The 17,957-nt window shown below is 47.5% G+C and overlaps 1 protein-coding gene across 1 annotated transcript in view; it reads left to right on the forward strand.

Moving 5' to 3' along the window:
• CSMD2 (CUB and Sushi multiple domains 2) overlaps positions 1–17,957 on the forward strand; it is a 576,739-nt gene that overhangs the window by 401,977 nt on the left and 156,805 nt on the right. Inside the window, exons 25-26 of the mRNA XM_072974827.1 lie at positions 1,998–2,189; positions 7,744–7,870. Coding sequence (XP_072830928.1) covers positions 1,998–2,189; positions 7,744–7,870 — 319 coding nt within the window. The remainder of the gene's footprint in view (positions 1–1,997; positions 2,190–7,743; positions 7,871–17,957) is intronic.

Raw genomic sequence — 17,957 nt, forward strand, 5'->3', positions numbered from 1 at the left:
TTGGGCTCTGGGACATCGCCCAGCAATCAGTAGGTTTGGTTTTCTCTAACTGGCACATGCTTAGCTGATTATTGCCCCTAGGATGTTGTGCCCACAATTTGGAATAAGCTGCCCCATCGCAGACAGCGCTATGGTTACACCCATGATTAACTGAACTGACAGTTGCCACACACCTTGTACTCACTAAGAATCATAATCACTGAGCCTTTTATTTAAAGCAACCAGAGAGTAGCCTTTCCTAGTCATCATATTTATAAAATAATGTTCAGCTACAGTCAGATGTAAAAAATGCAAACACTGATGTATAATTATGTTCTTTTTTTACAACTCCCTAAAGAGTTGAGTCTTGATTCTTTTCCTTTTCTCATGATTTTAACTTTCTCCTTTATGCCGGAGATTTCAAAAACAGAAAGCACCGAGGTCTGTACACAGCCCCAGAGTACTGGGGATTACATTTCCACATGTTGGCTTCACAGCCATTTTATTCATTTATTTGAGCTTCTCCTTGCCCAGTAGATCCAAAAAAAATATGCTTTTACAGACTATTTTAAATCCAGTGAGTATTCATCAACTGATAAATGGATAAGCAAAATGTGATATATCCATCCATACATGGAATATTATTTGGAAGCACCCTAATTGTCCATCAATAGATGACTGGATAAAGAAGTTATGATATATTTATACAATGAAATACTACTCAGCAATAAAAGAGAATAAAGTAATGCCATTTCCAGGAACATGGATGGAACTGGAGTTGGTCATTCAAAGTGAAGTAAGCCAGAAAGAGAAAGAAAAATACTGTATGATATCACTTATATGTGGAATCTTTAAAAAAGAAAGAAAAAAGAGGACACTAATGAACTCATCTACAAAAGAAACAGATTCCCAGACATAGTAAACGGTCTTATAGTTACAGAGGAAAGGGGTGGGAAGTGCTAAATTTGGGAATCTGAGATTTGCAAAAAAAAAAAAAAAACATCCAGTTCTGAACCATGTGGCAACCTGGATGAACCTCAGAGACATGATGCTCAGTGAAAGAAACCAGTCACAATACATGCGGTCACGTGTGTTGCATGATCCATTTATATGAACTGTCCAGAACAGGCAAATCCATAGAGAAGGAAAATTGTTAGTTGCCTAGGGATAAGGGAGTTGAGGGGGCATCACCGTCTTTCTGAGATGATGACAATATCCTGAAGTTGATTGTGACAAGAGTTGCACAACTCTGTGAATAAACCGGAAGGCACTACCTTGTACGCCTTAGATGGAAGAGTGTTTAGTATATGAGTTGTATCTCAATAAAGCTGTTAGGGAAAAAAAAAAAGACAATGAGTCTACTCAAGATTCCTCTTGCCTGGGCGTCGAGGTCTGTGCCTGTTACAGCAGGCACATCAGTGGAAGAGGATTAAATAGAGTCATATTCAAATCCCATTTCTGTCATCTGAGACTGTGAAACAATTTATGTGACCTTCCCGAGTCAATGATCTCAGCTGTAGAGGGCATCGTGACCCCTCCCAGTAGGACTCCTGTGGGTAACGAGTGAGAGAGAGCAGAGGGGCCACACCAGGTGCTCAGGGTAAGCTCGGCAGAGACTTCCTTCTCCAGGCTGTTTCAGCAGAGTGTATTTAAGCAGGACGTAAATGAGCTTTGAAACATACACTTAAAGTGACTTCCATATTACGCTCTCCTGTCGCCGTGTCTCAGTGAGCAAAACAGAAAGAGTGACTCCAGCTATCAAAATGCTATGGGGTCCAACAAACAAACAAACCAAAAAAGAAAACCCTGACCCTATACATGAAAACTATTCAAAGCTGTCCTGGGAGAAATAACTGAAATCATTTACACAGAGCGACAGGGGCAGAAACACTCAGGAACCTACCGTCACCCAGGCACAGCCACGTGGGTCCATCAGGACGTGCCCACTGAGGCCGCAGAGGGAGCATGGTCTGTGCCACCGCACGTCTCGCTCATGCTGTCTCTTCTTTCATCACCAGGTTTCGAACTCATCAAATGTGAGGACCCAGGAACCCCCCAGTTTGGCTACAAGCTTCACGATGGAGGCCACTTTGCAGGGAGCTCTGTGTCCTTCGGCTGCGACCCTGGGTACACCCTGCGGGGCAGCGAGGAGCTGCTGTGTCTGAGCGGAGAGCGCAGGACCTGGGACCGGCCCCTCCCCACGTGTGTCGGTAGGAGGCCTCTTGTTCTTCCAGGGAGCCCTCGGGTGTCCCCTAATCCCAAGTTCCCGGCTCTGGTCTCGTAGGGTCTCCCATTGGACCCCACGCTCCAGGCCTTCTGTTCATGGGAATCATCGCCAGCCCCACCCACCCTTCAACGCTGCCTCACTTGCACACCTCATTACATGAGTGCAGCAGCACAGTCAGGCAGGCTGTGGCTTGCCACTGTCACATGTGTAGCAAGTGGGACCAGAGCCGAGTCACGCCCTCCAAGTTGTACTGCTGGCAGTGGAGGAGAGGTGGGAGGGTCATTTAGAAGGAAGAGGTGGACCTTCTGCCTGGTTCCAGGGGCTTCTGCAACACCAAGACTCAAATGAGTCTCCAGCTCACTCTGGGCCTCATTTTCTCTGTAAGTAAAATGGGGCTCATGCCCCACTTCCCAGAGGAATGTTGAAAGAAAGAGTAAGAAGGAGTAAGATTCTGAGCTGGCCTCTATTTCCCTCTTAAGAAAGAATACGACAAAGAACTAGCATCTCCTTAGGCCCGAGGTGCTTCCAGAATGTCGGCGCAGGCCCTCGGGAAGCCTTACCCGTGTGTCCCACGACAGAGAAGCCTGACCCAAGGCAGAAGTGGGAAAGAGGCAAGAGCCATCCTTCTGTCTGTCTGGCCTTTCCACCTCTCACCACTCACCTCACCGCCCGTGGTACCCTCCCTGGTATCAGGATTCCACCACACTGCTTTGTCCTGCATCCCCCACCTCCAGCACCAGCCTTTCCCTCTCTCCATCCCCTTCCCCAGGGCCCACAGCCTCACCGTGTCTGTGCAGCTCTGGCTAATCTTATAAGAACAGAACACCCACTGGAAGAACATTTAAGTGCCTACCAAGCACCATGTGCCGCAGTTGGTGCAGGTGTGTGTTTGGGGATGTGAGGAGGCAGAGAAATAAAAAAAGAAAGAATGACGCGTTCTTCCTGCCCTTGGGGAGTCCATCCTCGGACAAAGAGAACAGACACATAAACAGATCATTGTAATACAAGGTAAACACCATACAAAGAGTAGGTGCCAAGTGTTGAGGGAATACGAGAAAGTGGTTCATGGGAGATGATGTGCCCATTGAGACTTGAAAGGATGGGTAGGAATTCAGGGAGGGGAGGGCCAGGAAGTTGGACTTTCTAGCCTGAGCACGTGTGCGGGCCAAGGGCATGGACCAGCACGGCAGGAAGTGGTAACGGTCTTTTCCCCTAGACAACTCCATTTTAACAAGATCTTTGACACTTTACACAACAGACGGGCTAAAGGCAAAGATTTTAGGCCTGACAGTGGACAGACCAGGAGCGTGGCCTCTGAGTGGCCTTTAGAATCTTCCTCTCTCTTGGTGCTTAAGGAGGACCCCGTCTGCAGGCACGCCCTGCCCCTTTCTCCTACATCCCTGGCTTTCTCCCCTTCTTCCATCATGTGCCAGGCCCCACACCAGCTGCTAAGAATACAGAGAAAAGCAGGTCCCAGGCCAGGGAGGGAGGCTGGGGCATAAAGAGACAACAGTGTGATGCCGTTGGCAGGCCAGGGCAGACAGAATGTGAAGATGATGACACGCTGTGAGACAGTCATTTGCTTTGCAGACAGATTTCACTGTAAGCTTCTTCTGAATATCACATGTGCCCGTTGGACTGAACTTAGAGGATCCAGTCAAGCAGTGTCAGAACACGTGTTTACACCTTGAACCTCGGAGGCCTTCCCCCCACCCCCCAACCTGAGACCCCCTCAGGCCCCACTGAGGGAAGGGAGGCTATGTACTGGGGACAGTGTGTGTAGATTTTTACACAGGTCATGTTGTGGTAGATTTGATCATGGTCTACCAGAAGTGATCATTACAGCTAAAACACCCAGATGTTTTCTTTTTTGTTGTTGTTTTTGTTTGTTTGGTTTGGTTTTAGGTTTTTTTTTTTTTTTGGAAGGGGGGGGGTAGTTAGGTTTGTTTGTTTACGGAGGTACTGGGGATTGAACACAGGTCCTCATGCATGCTAAGCACATGCACTTCCGCTGGGCTAGACCTCGCCCTGCAACCCAAATGTTTTCTAAGTCAATAAGTGGACGCTACAGCCCAAACAAAGCTGCTGAGGCTCCCGGATGGGACTAAGAGAGACAACCGCAAAGATCAGAGTCGAGAGGTCTTGTCAGTGAATCTGCTGCTTGCTGGCCCCTTGCCCCACCCCCTCCCCCCAGCCAGTCCCCAGATAAAGTGACCCTTGCAGAAAGAAGCAGTCATGTCCAAGGGGAAGTGCTCCCAGTGCCGCTGCCTCCAGACACTCACTGTCTGGGAAGCAGGAGGGGCTTGTCCATGTGGAATATGGAAGGAAGTGTCCTGCCACCTTCCTGGTGGCCTCTGCCATTTGTGGGGCTAGGCAGGCTTCCTCCCCACGACATATAGCTCCTCCCCTCACCCACACACCCCTCCCTGCCTTGGGCCCCTTCAGTCCTGCATCTCTCAGTCAGGTTGGCACCTGCCGGTCCAGCATCACCACGAAGGCAGTGAAGCATGAGGAGAGGCTCTGGCCTCGGGAGCAGGCTGACTGGCAGGGATCCCCCTAACCCTGCCTTAGTGGTCCCCTGTCAAGCCATGGGGCCCAAGAGATGAGATGCTTCATGGGCCTTTGTCGCAACAAGTGAAGGTCAATTTATGACCTTGAGCGCATTTTCTCTTCCATCTTCTAAGAGCTGGCTTAGTCAGCTTTCCCTTTCCTAAAAAGCTTTGCAACAAATCTCCTCTCCACATTCACTCACGCTCCCTTGATTCAGACTGTTAATAGTAATTTGCCTGGGAAGCAATTAGCTTCTCTCATTTGCTTGACCATCCACCCATCTATTCATTCAATCAACATTTGTTACACCTTCTATAATGTGCCAAACACCAGGCCAAGCACTCGATCTACAGAAGTGAGTCTGGCAAGGTCCCTGCTACCCAGGAGTGTCTGGTCTTGTGGCAGAAATAGATGTGATTTTGATAAGTTGTTACACGTGCTGTGATAAAAACCCATTCACGTTATAATGGAGACACAGAAGAGGATAGTGTCAACTCCGTGTGGGGAGAGGAAGGTGTCACAAAAGGTCTCGTGGGGAAGATGCTGGTCAGCTTGTCCATCCAGGCAGAGGCCCGTAGAGGCCCAGTGTGCCTGACCGTGTGGAGTTCTCACACTTGGCTAGACTGAGGGGCATCAGGAGGGGGCTAGAAAAAACCAAAAGGAGCCCCTCTGGGGGCTCGATGGACCCTCCTAAGGAGTGAAGACTTCACTCTGGGAAGGAGGGTTTAAAGCAAGCAGTAACATGGCTGGTTCTTATTTTTGATCTTTTTGGTGGCACTGCTGAGGATGGGCAACTCTGCCGCCCTACGGCTGGTGAGGCCCTGAGCTATCACTCTAATGATGGGGACAGAGTGGGGTCAAGTGTGAAAAGTATCTCAGAGGCTCAGGCCCTGGGTCTTAGAGCAGATTAGATGTGGGGGAGGTAGGAGGTGGGGAGGACCACCAGCTCCTACTTAGGTGACTGCTCTCATGGGGAGGTAGACCTTTCACTGGTCCCTTGTCTCCAGGTCCACCCCTCTGTGCCCCTTCAAACTGCTACCAGGGTGTTCTTTCTGACGTGTAAAGTGCACTAGTGTGTAAAGTGATCCATTACTCACGTGCAGAAGCCTACAGTTCTGCTATGGCGGTAAACAGGCAGCAGCCTGGTGTGCAGGGCCCCTCGATGCATGCCACCTGCCCAGCTTCCAGCCCCGGCTCCCACCACACCCCATCCCATACCCTGTCCCCCAAGCTGCCGTGCGGTTTCACACCTGCGGGGAGTTCGCTATGCTCTTCTCTGTCTGCAGTGTCCTCTTCCTGCTGGCCTCTGCCTTTAAGATGCCCTTGAAGTCAGGGCCCTCCCTGCCTCTCCCTGCCTGTGCTAGAGGCAATTGGTCACCTCCTCCACTATGCTGCCGCCTGTGACTCGGTTAGGGCACACGGCATGCGCTGTGGCTGTCTCCTTCTCGAGGTCAGAAGCTCTCCAGGAGGAAGGATGCCGTGTCTGGTTTCCCTCTGTGCTCCTGGCACCTGGCATCCGCCCAGCTCCTGTCAATGAACAGGTTCAAGTGTCTGCATGTCCTCCAAGAGACTTCAAGGCATTTGGTCACAAACTAGGAGTTCAGTCAGCCCTGCACCCAGGGACCTTTTTTTCTCAATAGCCTTAATGAGATATACTTCACATACCATACAACTGGCCCATTTAAAGTGTGCAATTCAATGTTTTTTCAGTATATTCACAGAGTTGTACAACCATCACCACAATCTAATTTTTGAACATTTTCCCCCCAGAAGAAACCCTGTACCCATTAACAATCACTCCCCACTGCTCACTCCCCTTTAGGTCTTGGCAACCACTAATGTACTTTCTGTCTCAGAAGATTTGTCCATTCTGGATATTTCATATAAATAGAATCATACAAGATGTGGCCCTTGTGCCTTGCTTCTGTAACTTAGCATAATGTTTTCAACATCATGTTCATCCATATTGTATCATATGTCAGTACTTCATTCTTTTTATGATCAAATAATATTCCATCATATGCCTGTACCACATTACCACATTTGTTAACTCATCCATCAGTTGATGGATATTTGGATTTTTTCCCCCTTTTTTTGGATATTATGAATAATGCTGCTGTGGTCAGCAGTGTATAAGTTTTCATCTGAATGTACATTTTCATTTCTCTTGGGTATATATCCAAAAGCAGAATTGCTGAGGTCATATGGTAACTATGTTTAATTAACATTTTAAGGAACTCTGTAGGAAACTGTTTTCCAAAGTAACTGTATCATTTCATATTCCCACCAGCAAAGCCTGAGGGTTCCAGTTTCTCCACAACCTCACCTACACGAGTGTCTTTTTTAATTATTATTATTGATGTATGGTTAGTTACAATGTGTCAGTTTCTGGTGTACAGTATAATGTTTCAGTCATACATATACATACATATACTTGTCTTCATATTTTTTCATAAAAGTTTACTATAAGATATTGAATATAGTTCTCTGTGCTATACAGAAGAAATTTGGTTTTTATCTATTTTTATATATAGTAGTTAATATTTGCAAATCTTGAACTCCCAGTTTATCCATTCCCACCACCTTTCCCCTGGTAATCATAAGATTGTTAATGTCTTTTTTATTGTAGCATCCCAGTGGGTGTGATGTGGTACCTCCTTGTGGTTTTATTCTGCATTTCCCTAATGACTTACGACGTTAAACATCTTTCCATGTACTTACTGACCATTTGTATACTTTCTTTGCAGAAATGTCTATTCAAAGCCTTTGCCCGTTTCTCAGTTGAGCTGTTTGTCTTTTCACTGATGAGTTGTAGGGGATTTTTGTAGATCCAGGGTACACGTCTCATCCAGAAGACTTTCCATATGCTGCACTCAATCACCTGGAAAGAGCGAGAGGGACTCGGGCACACAGGCAGGAGGGGCCACCGAGCTGTTGCTGTCAGCACAGGTCACCCATGAAGCTCACTCTTTTGGGATTTCTTTCAGCTGAGTGTGGAGGGACAGTGAGAGGAGAGGTGTCGGGGCAGGTGCTGTCACCCGGGTATCCAGCTCCCTACGAACACAACCTCAACTGCATCTGGACCATCGAGGCCGATGCCGGCTGCACCATTGGGTAAGTGTCAAGGGTGGCGCAGGAACCACGGCCAGCTGTCCTGGGGAGTCATCACCAGAGTCACCACCAGTCCACCCAGCCAGTGGCTGGCCATGCCCACCTCACCTGGAGGCCCTTGTGATCGACAGTGGTGGCTCTGACCCCAGGCTCAGGCTGGGGTCCATGGAAAATCTGAAAGGGCCAGCGTCAGCACCACAAGGCTACCGTGCAAGTTGAGGCGACTCGCTGGCCTCGCTGGCACAGTTGCAGCGCGGTGGCCGAGGGCAGAGGGAGCCCCAGTTAGAATCCCAGCCCTGCCACTTACTGTTAGCAGGACTTTGGGTGAATCTTTTATTCTCTCTGAGTCTCACTGGCTCCTTCTGTAGCACGTGGGTTAGAACACTGGCCTCCCAGGATAAAGCGCCTACGTGAGACGTTGCATGTAATATACTCAGCACAGTCCTTGGAACACGGTAAACATCTCATCCTGGTTCTGTGGTTATTTCTCTGACAGGAGTAGGGGTCAGCTTGGAGCTGTGTGACCCCAGATTGCTTTCCTTTCTCCTCTGAGTTTCACAATAGCCCTATGAATACTCATGGCAAGCCCTAGTCATAAGCAGACGTTCTCATTACTCCTGTTTTCTAGATGAGAGAACCGAGATTCCAAGAGAATGCTCAGTGTGTCTAAGCTCGCCCAGGGAATCAGAAAGCTGGGGGGTGAAGCCAGGTCTTTCTGAACCTACACACTAGATCACGCCACTGGCAAAGCTGGGTTCAGAGGTGCCGTGAGGAGAAAAGTAGGTTGATGTGGCCGGATGGATGGAGGAGTGGAAGGAGGATTGAACCAGGCAATCAGAGAGGAAGCAGCCTGGCTGGGGTGGGGGATGCACGTGGATAAGGGGAGACAGAGAGATTCACAGTGGGGCCTGGTTACAGAGGCTTCTCAATGCCAGTGAACAAGAGGGAGTCATGGTAGGTTCTTAAGAGGGTTATTTCCAGTGGAGATGATGCAAGAAAAACGGGTGTGGGGTGAGAGAAGGGCTGTGTCCCAGATCTCGGTGGAGTCCTTGGGATGTGCCCTGCCAAGTGTGGGTCCTTAGCTTCACACAGGAAGGAATTCAAGAGTGAGCCACAGTTGAGTAAAGATAGACTTATTTAGAGAGATACCAGCTGCATAGAGTGTAAGTCAAGAGAAAGGCCGTGAGGTGTGGGGGTTGGAAGCTCAGGTTAGAGTAAACGTAGTTACACACTCTGAAGACGAAGAGGAGGGAGCGAGAGGCAGCCAGACGGCGAGGAGCTGTGGTGCCAGTTTTTATGGGCCTGGTGGCTTCATATGCTAACAAAGGGGAGGGCCATTCTAATTACCCTGGGGAAGGGGCTGGGATTCCCAACTCTTTGACCTTCTATGGTTACCTTTGGAACTGTCATGGCACCTGTGGGCATGTTATTCACCATGCTAATGTATTACAATGGGCATATAATGAAGCTCAAGGTCTACTAGAAGTCAAATCTCCCGCCATCTTGAGCCTCAGGGCCTACTGGGGGTTGACTCTTTTGCTATTCTGGTGTTAACTGCTGTGTTATCCCTTGAAAGGCTGTGCCCTGCCCTGTTCCTTCCTTCCTATCTCGGAGAGAGCTCATGGGAAGAAAACCAGTCAGGGGTCTGTTGCAGTAATCCAGGAAGGCAGGGTTGAGGCTTTAGAATAATGGGGAGTCAAAACCAGAGGCTGAGTGTGGCCAGGAGACACTCACTGCCTGGGAGAGTGCTCAGTTACGGGAACTGGCTGAATGGGTGTGTTGCTGCCAGAGATACAGCTGTTTGTACATTCACTGATATATACACGCATCCTTAGACTCGGTGCAATTAAAATTAAAGAAATGTAGTAAGTGTTTGCCACTTGCAAGTTTTTGAGCTCAGCTCTGTGCAAAATGAGGTCAGCAGAGCTCTTAGGGATTTTGTGCTGCTGCGACAAGTCAAATGCACAGAGTGATCCTACACACCACTGCTGGTGTCACACCTGATCAGCCCACCCTCTAACTAGAAACCTTGCCTGGCCCCCGTGCTCACAGAAGCTGAACATCTTATCCTGGTTTCAAGACCATCAGGACCCCAACCCACCTTGTTTCTCATGACTTCTCTTCAGTGACAAAGCTCAGTTGCTGGTGGCCCTGTACATGTACTCATGGCCTCTCTCTGTGCCTCAGTTTCCACTCTGCCCTCCCTGGAGTTCCCTCCTCCCTCCAAAGGATTATGTCTTGAAGTCAAGTGCACATGTCAGCTCACCCAGGAAGTCTCCTGATCCACTCTCTGGAGACTCCTCAGAGTCCTCTCTCCCCTTCTGGATTCCCATTTCCACGGCCTGTGCGTCCTTTATGACACTGACCACGTTTCGCCTCTATTTATGCTCCTACTTTATCTCCCCAACCAGAGCTGTAAATCTCTGCCTGATTTATCTTTGCAAGTCTCCCAGCTCTCATCTCAGTGCCCCTGGCACCTGGCAGAAATGTAACATGTGTCAAACACTGAATGAATGAATGACGCAAGCAGGACCCAGGTACAAAGCTGGTTATATCACTAGCAGATCCATGAGAGTCCTTTGGTAAATATTAAATGAACAATGAGTGCATCATAAGCATAATGATGCCTTTACTTTAGTGTCTACATATGCAAATCAGGAGAAGGTTTTCCCACGCTTCTGGCGCATCCCTCATTCGTTCATTCATTCATTCGTTCTTCCATGTAACTGCTATCTGTTTCATACATGGCAGTGCCTCTGGGAGGTGCTGACATTGCATAGATGAATGAGACCGTGTTGTTGCTGGCAAAGAGGAGAAGCATGTGTACACACAGAGAGAGGTGATGGAAGGAGGCGAGGGATTGGATGGCAGGAAGGAGACTAGAGAAGCTACCCTGGAAATGGTGACACTAGAGTAAGTCCTGTAGGATGGAAGGGAGGTTGCCAGGTAGCCAAGGAGGAAGGTTGGCAGGACAGAAGAGGCAGAAGAGGCAAGGCAGGGTGGGCAGGTTCAAGAAGCTGGAAATGGGTCCACGTGGCTGGAGCATCACCTGCGGCTTGGTGGAGGGAGGGGCAGTGGTGGGGGATGAAGCTGGTGGAGCAGGCTGTGTGTGGAGGACCGTGGGGGCTGTGACGCTCGATATGGCCCTCTCCAGGCAGCCTTGTGGGGAAGGGGCAGCTGGGGTCTGGGGGCCCAGGGAGGAGGAGGCTGTCCCCAGAGCCTCACTGGGGCGAGGAGGTCTGAACCCAACCAGTGGCGGTGGGGATGGGGAGGAAGGATGAGTTCCGGAGACATTTAATCGGTCACACCAGCTGGTCTCTCTCTCCTCCGTAAACATGGACGCTGAGGTTTCGTCTGTTTCCCCAGTTTCTGTTGTGTAACATACAAAACGTAAAATAGAAAAGTGGGAAGAACAGAAGGCCACGCACCTGTAGATCTAGCCCCAGGTCTTCTAGTTCACAGCTGCTGTGAACGTTTGGCCATATTTGCTTTCTCTCTTTCTCTTTTCTTTTTTGCTGAATCACATGAAAGTAATTGCAGACATCCCGATACTTCTTTCCGAAGTATTTCAGCATGCATCCTCTCCCTGTCGTAGTACCCGTAGCAGACCCAAGACCTGTGACGTCAATCCCCAGGGTTAAGGGTTAGGACAAGCACTGGGGGAGCCGCTGACGGGGTGAGCAGAAGGAGTCAGTGACGGGATTCTGGAAGGAAGCACAGACTCTCATCACTTCCAGGGATGACAGGTGTGGGGTGGGCTGGAGAGGAGACCAGAGGATCCCTTCCTAGCCCTCAGGAAGAGAGGCTCAAGACGAACAGAGGAAATATTCTCTCCAGAGTGACATGTCAAGACCTACAAGAGGGCCTGCTGGGTGTGTGTGAGGACCCCGAGATGGAGAATGGTGGGGAGAGGTTGAACGTCACTTCAGTCCTCCATCTGAAGGCTTCTTGGAGCCACACGACCTCAAAGGAGTTGACCCCAAATGAGCGAAGCAGGGCTTCCCCACTGCACTGAGAGCAGCTGAAAGATGGGGACGGAGTGACGGGACACTCTCCCCTCCTTCTCCAGCCCCTCCACCCGAGCCTGCCTTCCCAACAGCATCTGTAGTGACCACACGTGCATCTGTACCCTCGCCTCCTCTCTCTCCCTCACCACCCCCCACACCCCACCACCCCTGGAATAACCGGCAGCCAAGTTAAGGGACTTCCTAATCACACTTCCTATATTCAGAGTAAGACTTCATTATTATTTAAGTGAGAATGTCTTCATGGACTTTTTCTATATTAAAAAAAGAGATACTCATTTTTAAAAATTCACAGTGCAAACAATAAAGAAGTTTATAAAGGAGAAATCCAACACGCCCAGCATCGTACTCTGTTCCCCTCCAACACCCATTAGATAGCCATTGACCTCCATCTGTTCTACTTACTCTTTGAGATACTGTAGATATTTTGTACGCCCGCCTGAAAGCAGATGCAATAATTGTGGTTTCTCAAACAAGAGCACCTCTTAGTGTGGCTCAATAACATGCTTTCTGTTTTACCATTTAATCATGTATCATCATCTGATTATGTCAATATGTATAGATCGGCCCCATCCTGGTTGATGGTTTACAAGGAATTCTGTTGTCTGTCCAACCATAATTTATTTAACTACTCCCCTCTTGGTAAAGTGAATATTTTCAGGGTCTCGCTTCAGTGAACATCCTTATATATGAATCTTTAAACAGTTGTCCAATTATTTCTTTAGGATCTATTTTTAGGCGACAAATCTTGATATATGACCTCAGATTTCCCTCTAGCTATTACAGCAATTTACACATCTGCCAAAAGCCAGCTCCCCGACACGGCATCGCTAGATGTTGTCAATTCTGTCAGTGTTTACCAGTTTGATGGACAAAATTATATTTAATTGTCTTTGCTACTTCAAGTTCTTTGTGTATTTTTCTTTGAGGGAGTTTATTTTTTTCATATAGACTGTTCAGCTGGGTTCATTTCTAAATAGTCTATAATTTTAGTTTTGATTTCTTTTAACCTTGAGTATTTAAGAATGTTTTAAAAGTTACTGAAGTTGTTATATATTTTTTATCACCTTTTTTATTAATTTGATTTTTACTGCATTATGCTCTTGTCACTTTTTGAATTTTCTCTTATTTATATTCCATGTATATTTGAAAAAATTGAAAAGAGTACAGGGTTTTATACATTCCTTCTACATCAAACTTCTTATGCTGTCTTTCAAGCAAAATATATGATGCTTTTTTTATGGCTCTCTTTTATCTTTAACTCTTCCTGTTGTTAGCTGATTCGATTTAATTGGCTTTGTTTCTCCAATAGGGATTTGAAAGATCTGTATCCTACTTTCATTCTGCCAGTGATCTTGTGTTTTCATTAATTCTGTTTTCAACAGTATTTAGCTTGTTATTTCTCCCTCTTTATTTTGAAAATCTTGTTTTCGTTTTCTGTTTTATTTCAAGAAAACTGCGTTTTCTGCTTGCAGATTGCTCTTGACAGCCCACTTTTGTTTTTATCAATGTATTATCATCTTGCATCTCTCTGAGAACACCACTTCTGTTTTGTTTACAATGGCTCCTGTTTTTCCCTGCATCAACTGCATTCTGCAGTTGGGCCATTTGGTCTGATTATTCAGCTGGATTCCTATAAAGAGCTATTATCTTTATGTCCCAGTTGTCGGACTGATTGTCATTCATTCAGTATCAAGTTGCAGCTGAGAGCTGGACTCTGACACTACCCTAGCGACCACTTCTACTACCTGTGTAGCGTGGGAAGGTCTCCAGGCAGGCACCGGGCACCTCAGCTCTCTTATCTGCAATGTGGGGATTAGAAATAGTACCTGCCACCTCAGGTTGCTCTGAGGATTAAGTGCAATAACATATCTAAACACCCAGAACCATGCCGAGGATGTAATTCCCAAATGTGGAGAACCCCCTCCACGAGCTGGTAGGTGGCTGTTCCTCTGACTCAGGAGAGCCTCCCTAAGCACAGCAGGTTTAGAGACACTGATGGTGGGTGCCGTGCTGTTGGTGGGAGCAGGTGTGAAGCACCTGGATGTGTCAGATGGGAGGGGCCATGGGACAGACCACAGGCCAGTCCATGAGACTGTCCCCAGGGGCCCAGGCAGGGGAAGACTTGTAGATGCCTCTCTCCACCCCACCCCAGGCTCGACCCAGCACTGGAGGTGATCAGAGGGGTCTGTGGTCCCCTCACCCCAGCAAGCACCCCAGGAGTGCCCAGGAGGGGCAGTGGGTGGCTGCAGGGATTAGTGTCCAGGCTGACCCCGGGGGGGCCCTGCCTGGTCATGCATGACCAGAGTGGGCTGGCGGCCAGACCCTGCCCTTGAACTCGGAGGGCATCTCCAGCACTTGGCAAGCGTTTCTCCCAGAGTGCCAGCAGTGGGACAGGCTGGCTGATGAGCTCCATCCAGGCCCAGCAGCTAACAGCAGGAGAGCAGACCAGTGACCTGTACCCTTCACATCACCCCTCACTGTGTCGTCACAGTGGGGTGGGACCTCTTCTCAGTTTCCAGTGTTGGGCCCCAATCTTTCCTTTTTATCATCAGTGGACCAGCTCAGATGAAAACTGGAGAAGAGAGGGAGGCAAAGCCTTGTGCTCCTGGTCCTCCTATTTACTTAACATTTTTCAAATCTCTACAGAATACCAGGTTCTGGACCAGTTATTATTGTCCCCATTTTATAGGTGAGACCATTGAGGCCCCAAAAGGATGCATGTCTCACCCTTACCCAGTGATATGAGCTTCAAATCCATTCCGTTTGGCTTCAGTCTAACATTCTGACTCTGGTTTGGTTCCATTTAACGAAACATGCACTGAACACCTTCTCTGTGCACAAAACTGTGATGCTGTGCAGTCCTTGTCTTCCAGGGGCTCACATTCTAGTGGGAAATAGAGAGACAAACAGGGACCTCCAAGGCAGGGCAGATGCTGTAAGTAAGTGCAAGCCAAGGTCAGCGATGGAGAGGAGGAAGAGAAGCTGCGCCTGGAGGCGTAGAGGCAGACATTCCAGCTGAGGGGAAGGAGAGTGAAGGCATGAACACAGGAAAGTGAAGGCATGAACACAGTGAAGGCATGAACTCAGTTCTGTCCACGAAGGAGGAGACAGCCCTCACTTGACATGGCTGGATGTGGGGTGATAGGCATGCATGGGTAAAGAGGGATCTCTGCGGGACCCTGAAGGCCAAGACGAGAACTCTGAATGGATTTCTCAGTGTAATGGGGAGCCATCGGAATATTTTGAATACAGTAACGACATTCAGTTCAACTTAAAAACTTGGAACATTTATTCAGTGCCGGGCATTCTGCCAGGCACTCGGGGTATAAATATAAACAAGAAACAGTCTTTTCCCTTGAAGGTCTCAGTCTTATAGATAGAAATTTTATCCAATGGAAATGGAAATAGAAAAATGGGCCAGAGCTGGCTTCAGCAGATGGAAGTTCACTTTTCTCCTGGAAAAAAGGATCTGAAGGTCCTATCCAGACCTGGTGCAGCTGCTCAGGATGGCATCACTTTTCTTCTTGTTCTGCAATCTTTAGGCTTTCGTCCTCTTAGTCACCTAGTCGACTGCTGCAGCTCCAGACATTGCGTCTGTGTTCCAGTCTAACATAAGAGGGAAGAGGAAAGGCAACAGAGCTTTCTCCCAGTGAGGGTTTACATATTTATTGGCAAAGAATCACCATCCTGCCAGACATCTTCCTACATTCCACTTGTCTGAACTTGCCATGCCTGGCTGAGGGAAAGTAAAAAATCAATTTTGTTTTGCTTTTACAATTTCAATAGTGGAGACAGATGAGAGGTTTGGAAATGGAGTACAGATAAGCCCACCTATAGTGCCTGCTTAGATTCTTGTATAACGAAATAAATGCTATCATAGAGGTATGTACAAAACACAATAGAAGGTATGCACAAGGCCAGTTTATAATTCCAGGTGGCAGCTGGGGACAGCGTGTTACAGAGAGGAAGCGCTGCTCTCGCTACGCTTTACAGAACACTGATAGTTCACCATGCGGACTGGAGGTGCAGACCTTCCAGGCATGTGGAAGGCAGGAGGGGATGGGTGTGCACAGCTTTCCTGAAGGAGCTCACTGTCTGGTGTGTCCTGACGGTATCTCCACTGCAGGAGGTTCAGTGGTGGCAATGCAGTGGGTACATTGCCTGGGAAACCAGAGAGGAATCTGTTTAGTATAACTGTCTGAGGGGACCTGGTTACATTCAGAAGACTTGAGCTTTGCTTCTTGAGTGCACATTATGTTGGAGTTGAGAGCTCCGTCTAGCTGGCTGGAAGGGAGGGAAGGCGGGGAGGGAGAAGATACCGTCCTTTATGGGTATGCTTACCATAAAGAGATCTGGGGCACTTGGGGGATGGAGAACTTATTGTTCCTGGAACCTATGATTTCTGCTCCTGCTATCCATTTAGTCATAAAGCTCGTATTTGGTTAACAGTCCCAGTTTGTTGATGTTTAACTGTAGAGATGCTTCTTAATGATTAACACAGAGGGCAACCTGGAAACTCCATTCTTGGCTGTTGGTCACAAAGCAGTAGGATTACTGAGAGAGGGGGCCATGGTTCTGATTAACCAGAACCCCTGCCCAGTGGAGCTTGTCTTCCTGGGAGGATGCTGGACTAGACGGAACATCTGGCTGTGCCTGAGAGCCCAGATTCCCCCACTGCAGTTTCATATCAATCACAAGGCAACAATCCCCTGCTGCGGTCAGCGTCGCTTCCCTTTAGCCAGCAAGTGGGCAGCTGGCCCAGAAGAGGCAGAAGGCACCAGAAGTAAAGCTTCTGTTCACAGCTCTTGCCAGAAATTGTGGCTGCAGGTCTAGCAGCTTCCAGAAGGTTTATTTTCATGCAGAGACAGTAAGTCAAACCTTAAACGGAGAAGGTCCGTGTACTCACACTGCAAGAGCTGACCTGAAGGAATTGAACAGATAAGTACAAACATGATGCGGTATTGCTTTGTCAGATTTAAGGTTTCAACAAATCAGGGAATAAGCCAAAAGAGCGTGCAAGTTTTTGAAGGAGAGGTTGTAGATAACCTGGTAGGTGTAAGTGTAGCTTGAAGAGTGGTGGTGTTCTGTGGCAATTTGGCTTTTCGTAGATTACCTCCAGAAAAAGAAGCGCAAACTACTTCAAATTATCCAAGAATAATAATCCAGCTGAGCTACACTGGCTAGTTGGCCAGAAAACATCAACTTGACTGCCAGTTTACAATCCCAGAAATGCTTTCCAATATCTTTTAGCAAAAGAATAAACAGTGCAACCAAAGGAATACGGGCCTTGTTTGTTGGCCACATTGGGCCAATATAGCTCTCTCCCTTTCAAAAGGTAAGTAAACAGGAGGAGGGTATAGCTCAGCACTAAAGCTCATGCTTAGCATGCACGAGGTCCTGGGTGCAATCCCCAGTACCTCCCCTTAAAAATCACAATAATAATAAATAAGTAAATAAAGCTAATTACTTCCCTCTCCTCCTTGCCAAAAAAGCATAAGATAAGTAAACAAGCAAAAACTGAATTAAATTAAAAACTTGTAATACCACTTAAAACATACCATTCTTTAAAAAGAGAACCATTTCCCTAAAGAAATAGAAACATATTTCCTGAAAAGACATTACTCTAGTAGGCAGAAGAGATTTTAAATGGGTAAGTAGGTAATACTCCCAAGATGATGGCACAAGGGAAGAGCCTCTACTGTTCCACGCAGAGCTTGTGCTGACCAACCTGTGGTCAGGGAGGGAGCTGTAAGGAGCCACGTGCTGGTGCCTACAGGTTAAACTTCCACACTGCAAGAAAAAGACACTCAAATTAGGTAAAGAAAAAAATGCTGCTAAACAGAAGAACTATAAAATATTAAAAATAAAAGGTCGAGACAAAGGGATAGCATGAGATACAAACACGGGTCACAATATAGCTTTTCTAAATAAAGGTAAAATTCAGGGTAGTGTATATATATTAATATATAATATATGTAGTAGTTAATTAAAATATATATAATATAACATATATAAAGAGACAGAGGGAATTATTTCATGTGATAAAATGCTTAGTCCACAAT

The sequence above is a fragment of the Vicugna pacos genome, chromosome 13 (genome assembly GCF_048564905.1).
Source record: "Vicugna pacos chromosome 13, VicPac4, whole genome shotgun sequence".
Classification (NCBI taxonomy): Eukaryota; Metazoa; Chordata; class Mammalia; order Artiodactyla; family Camelidae; genus Vicugna; species Vicugna pacos.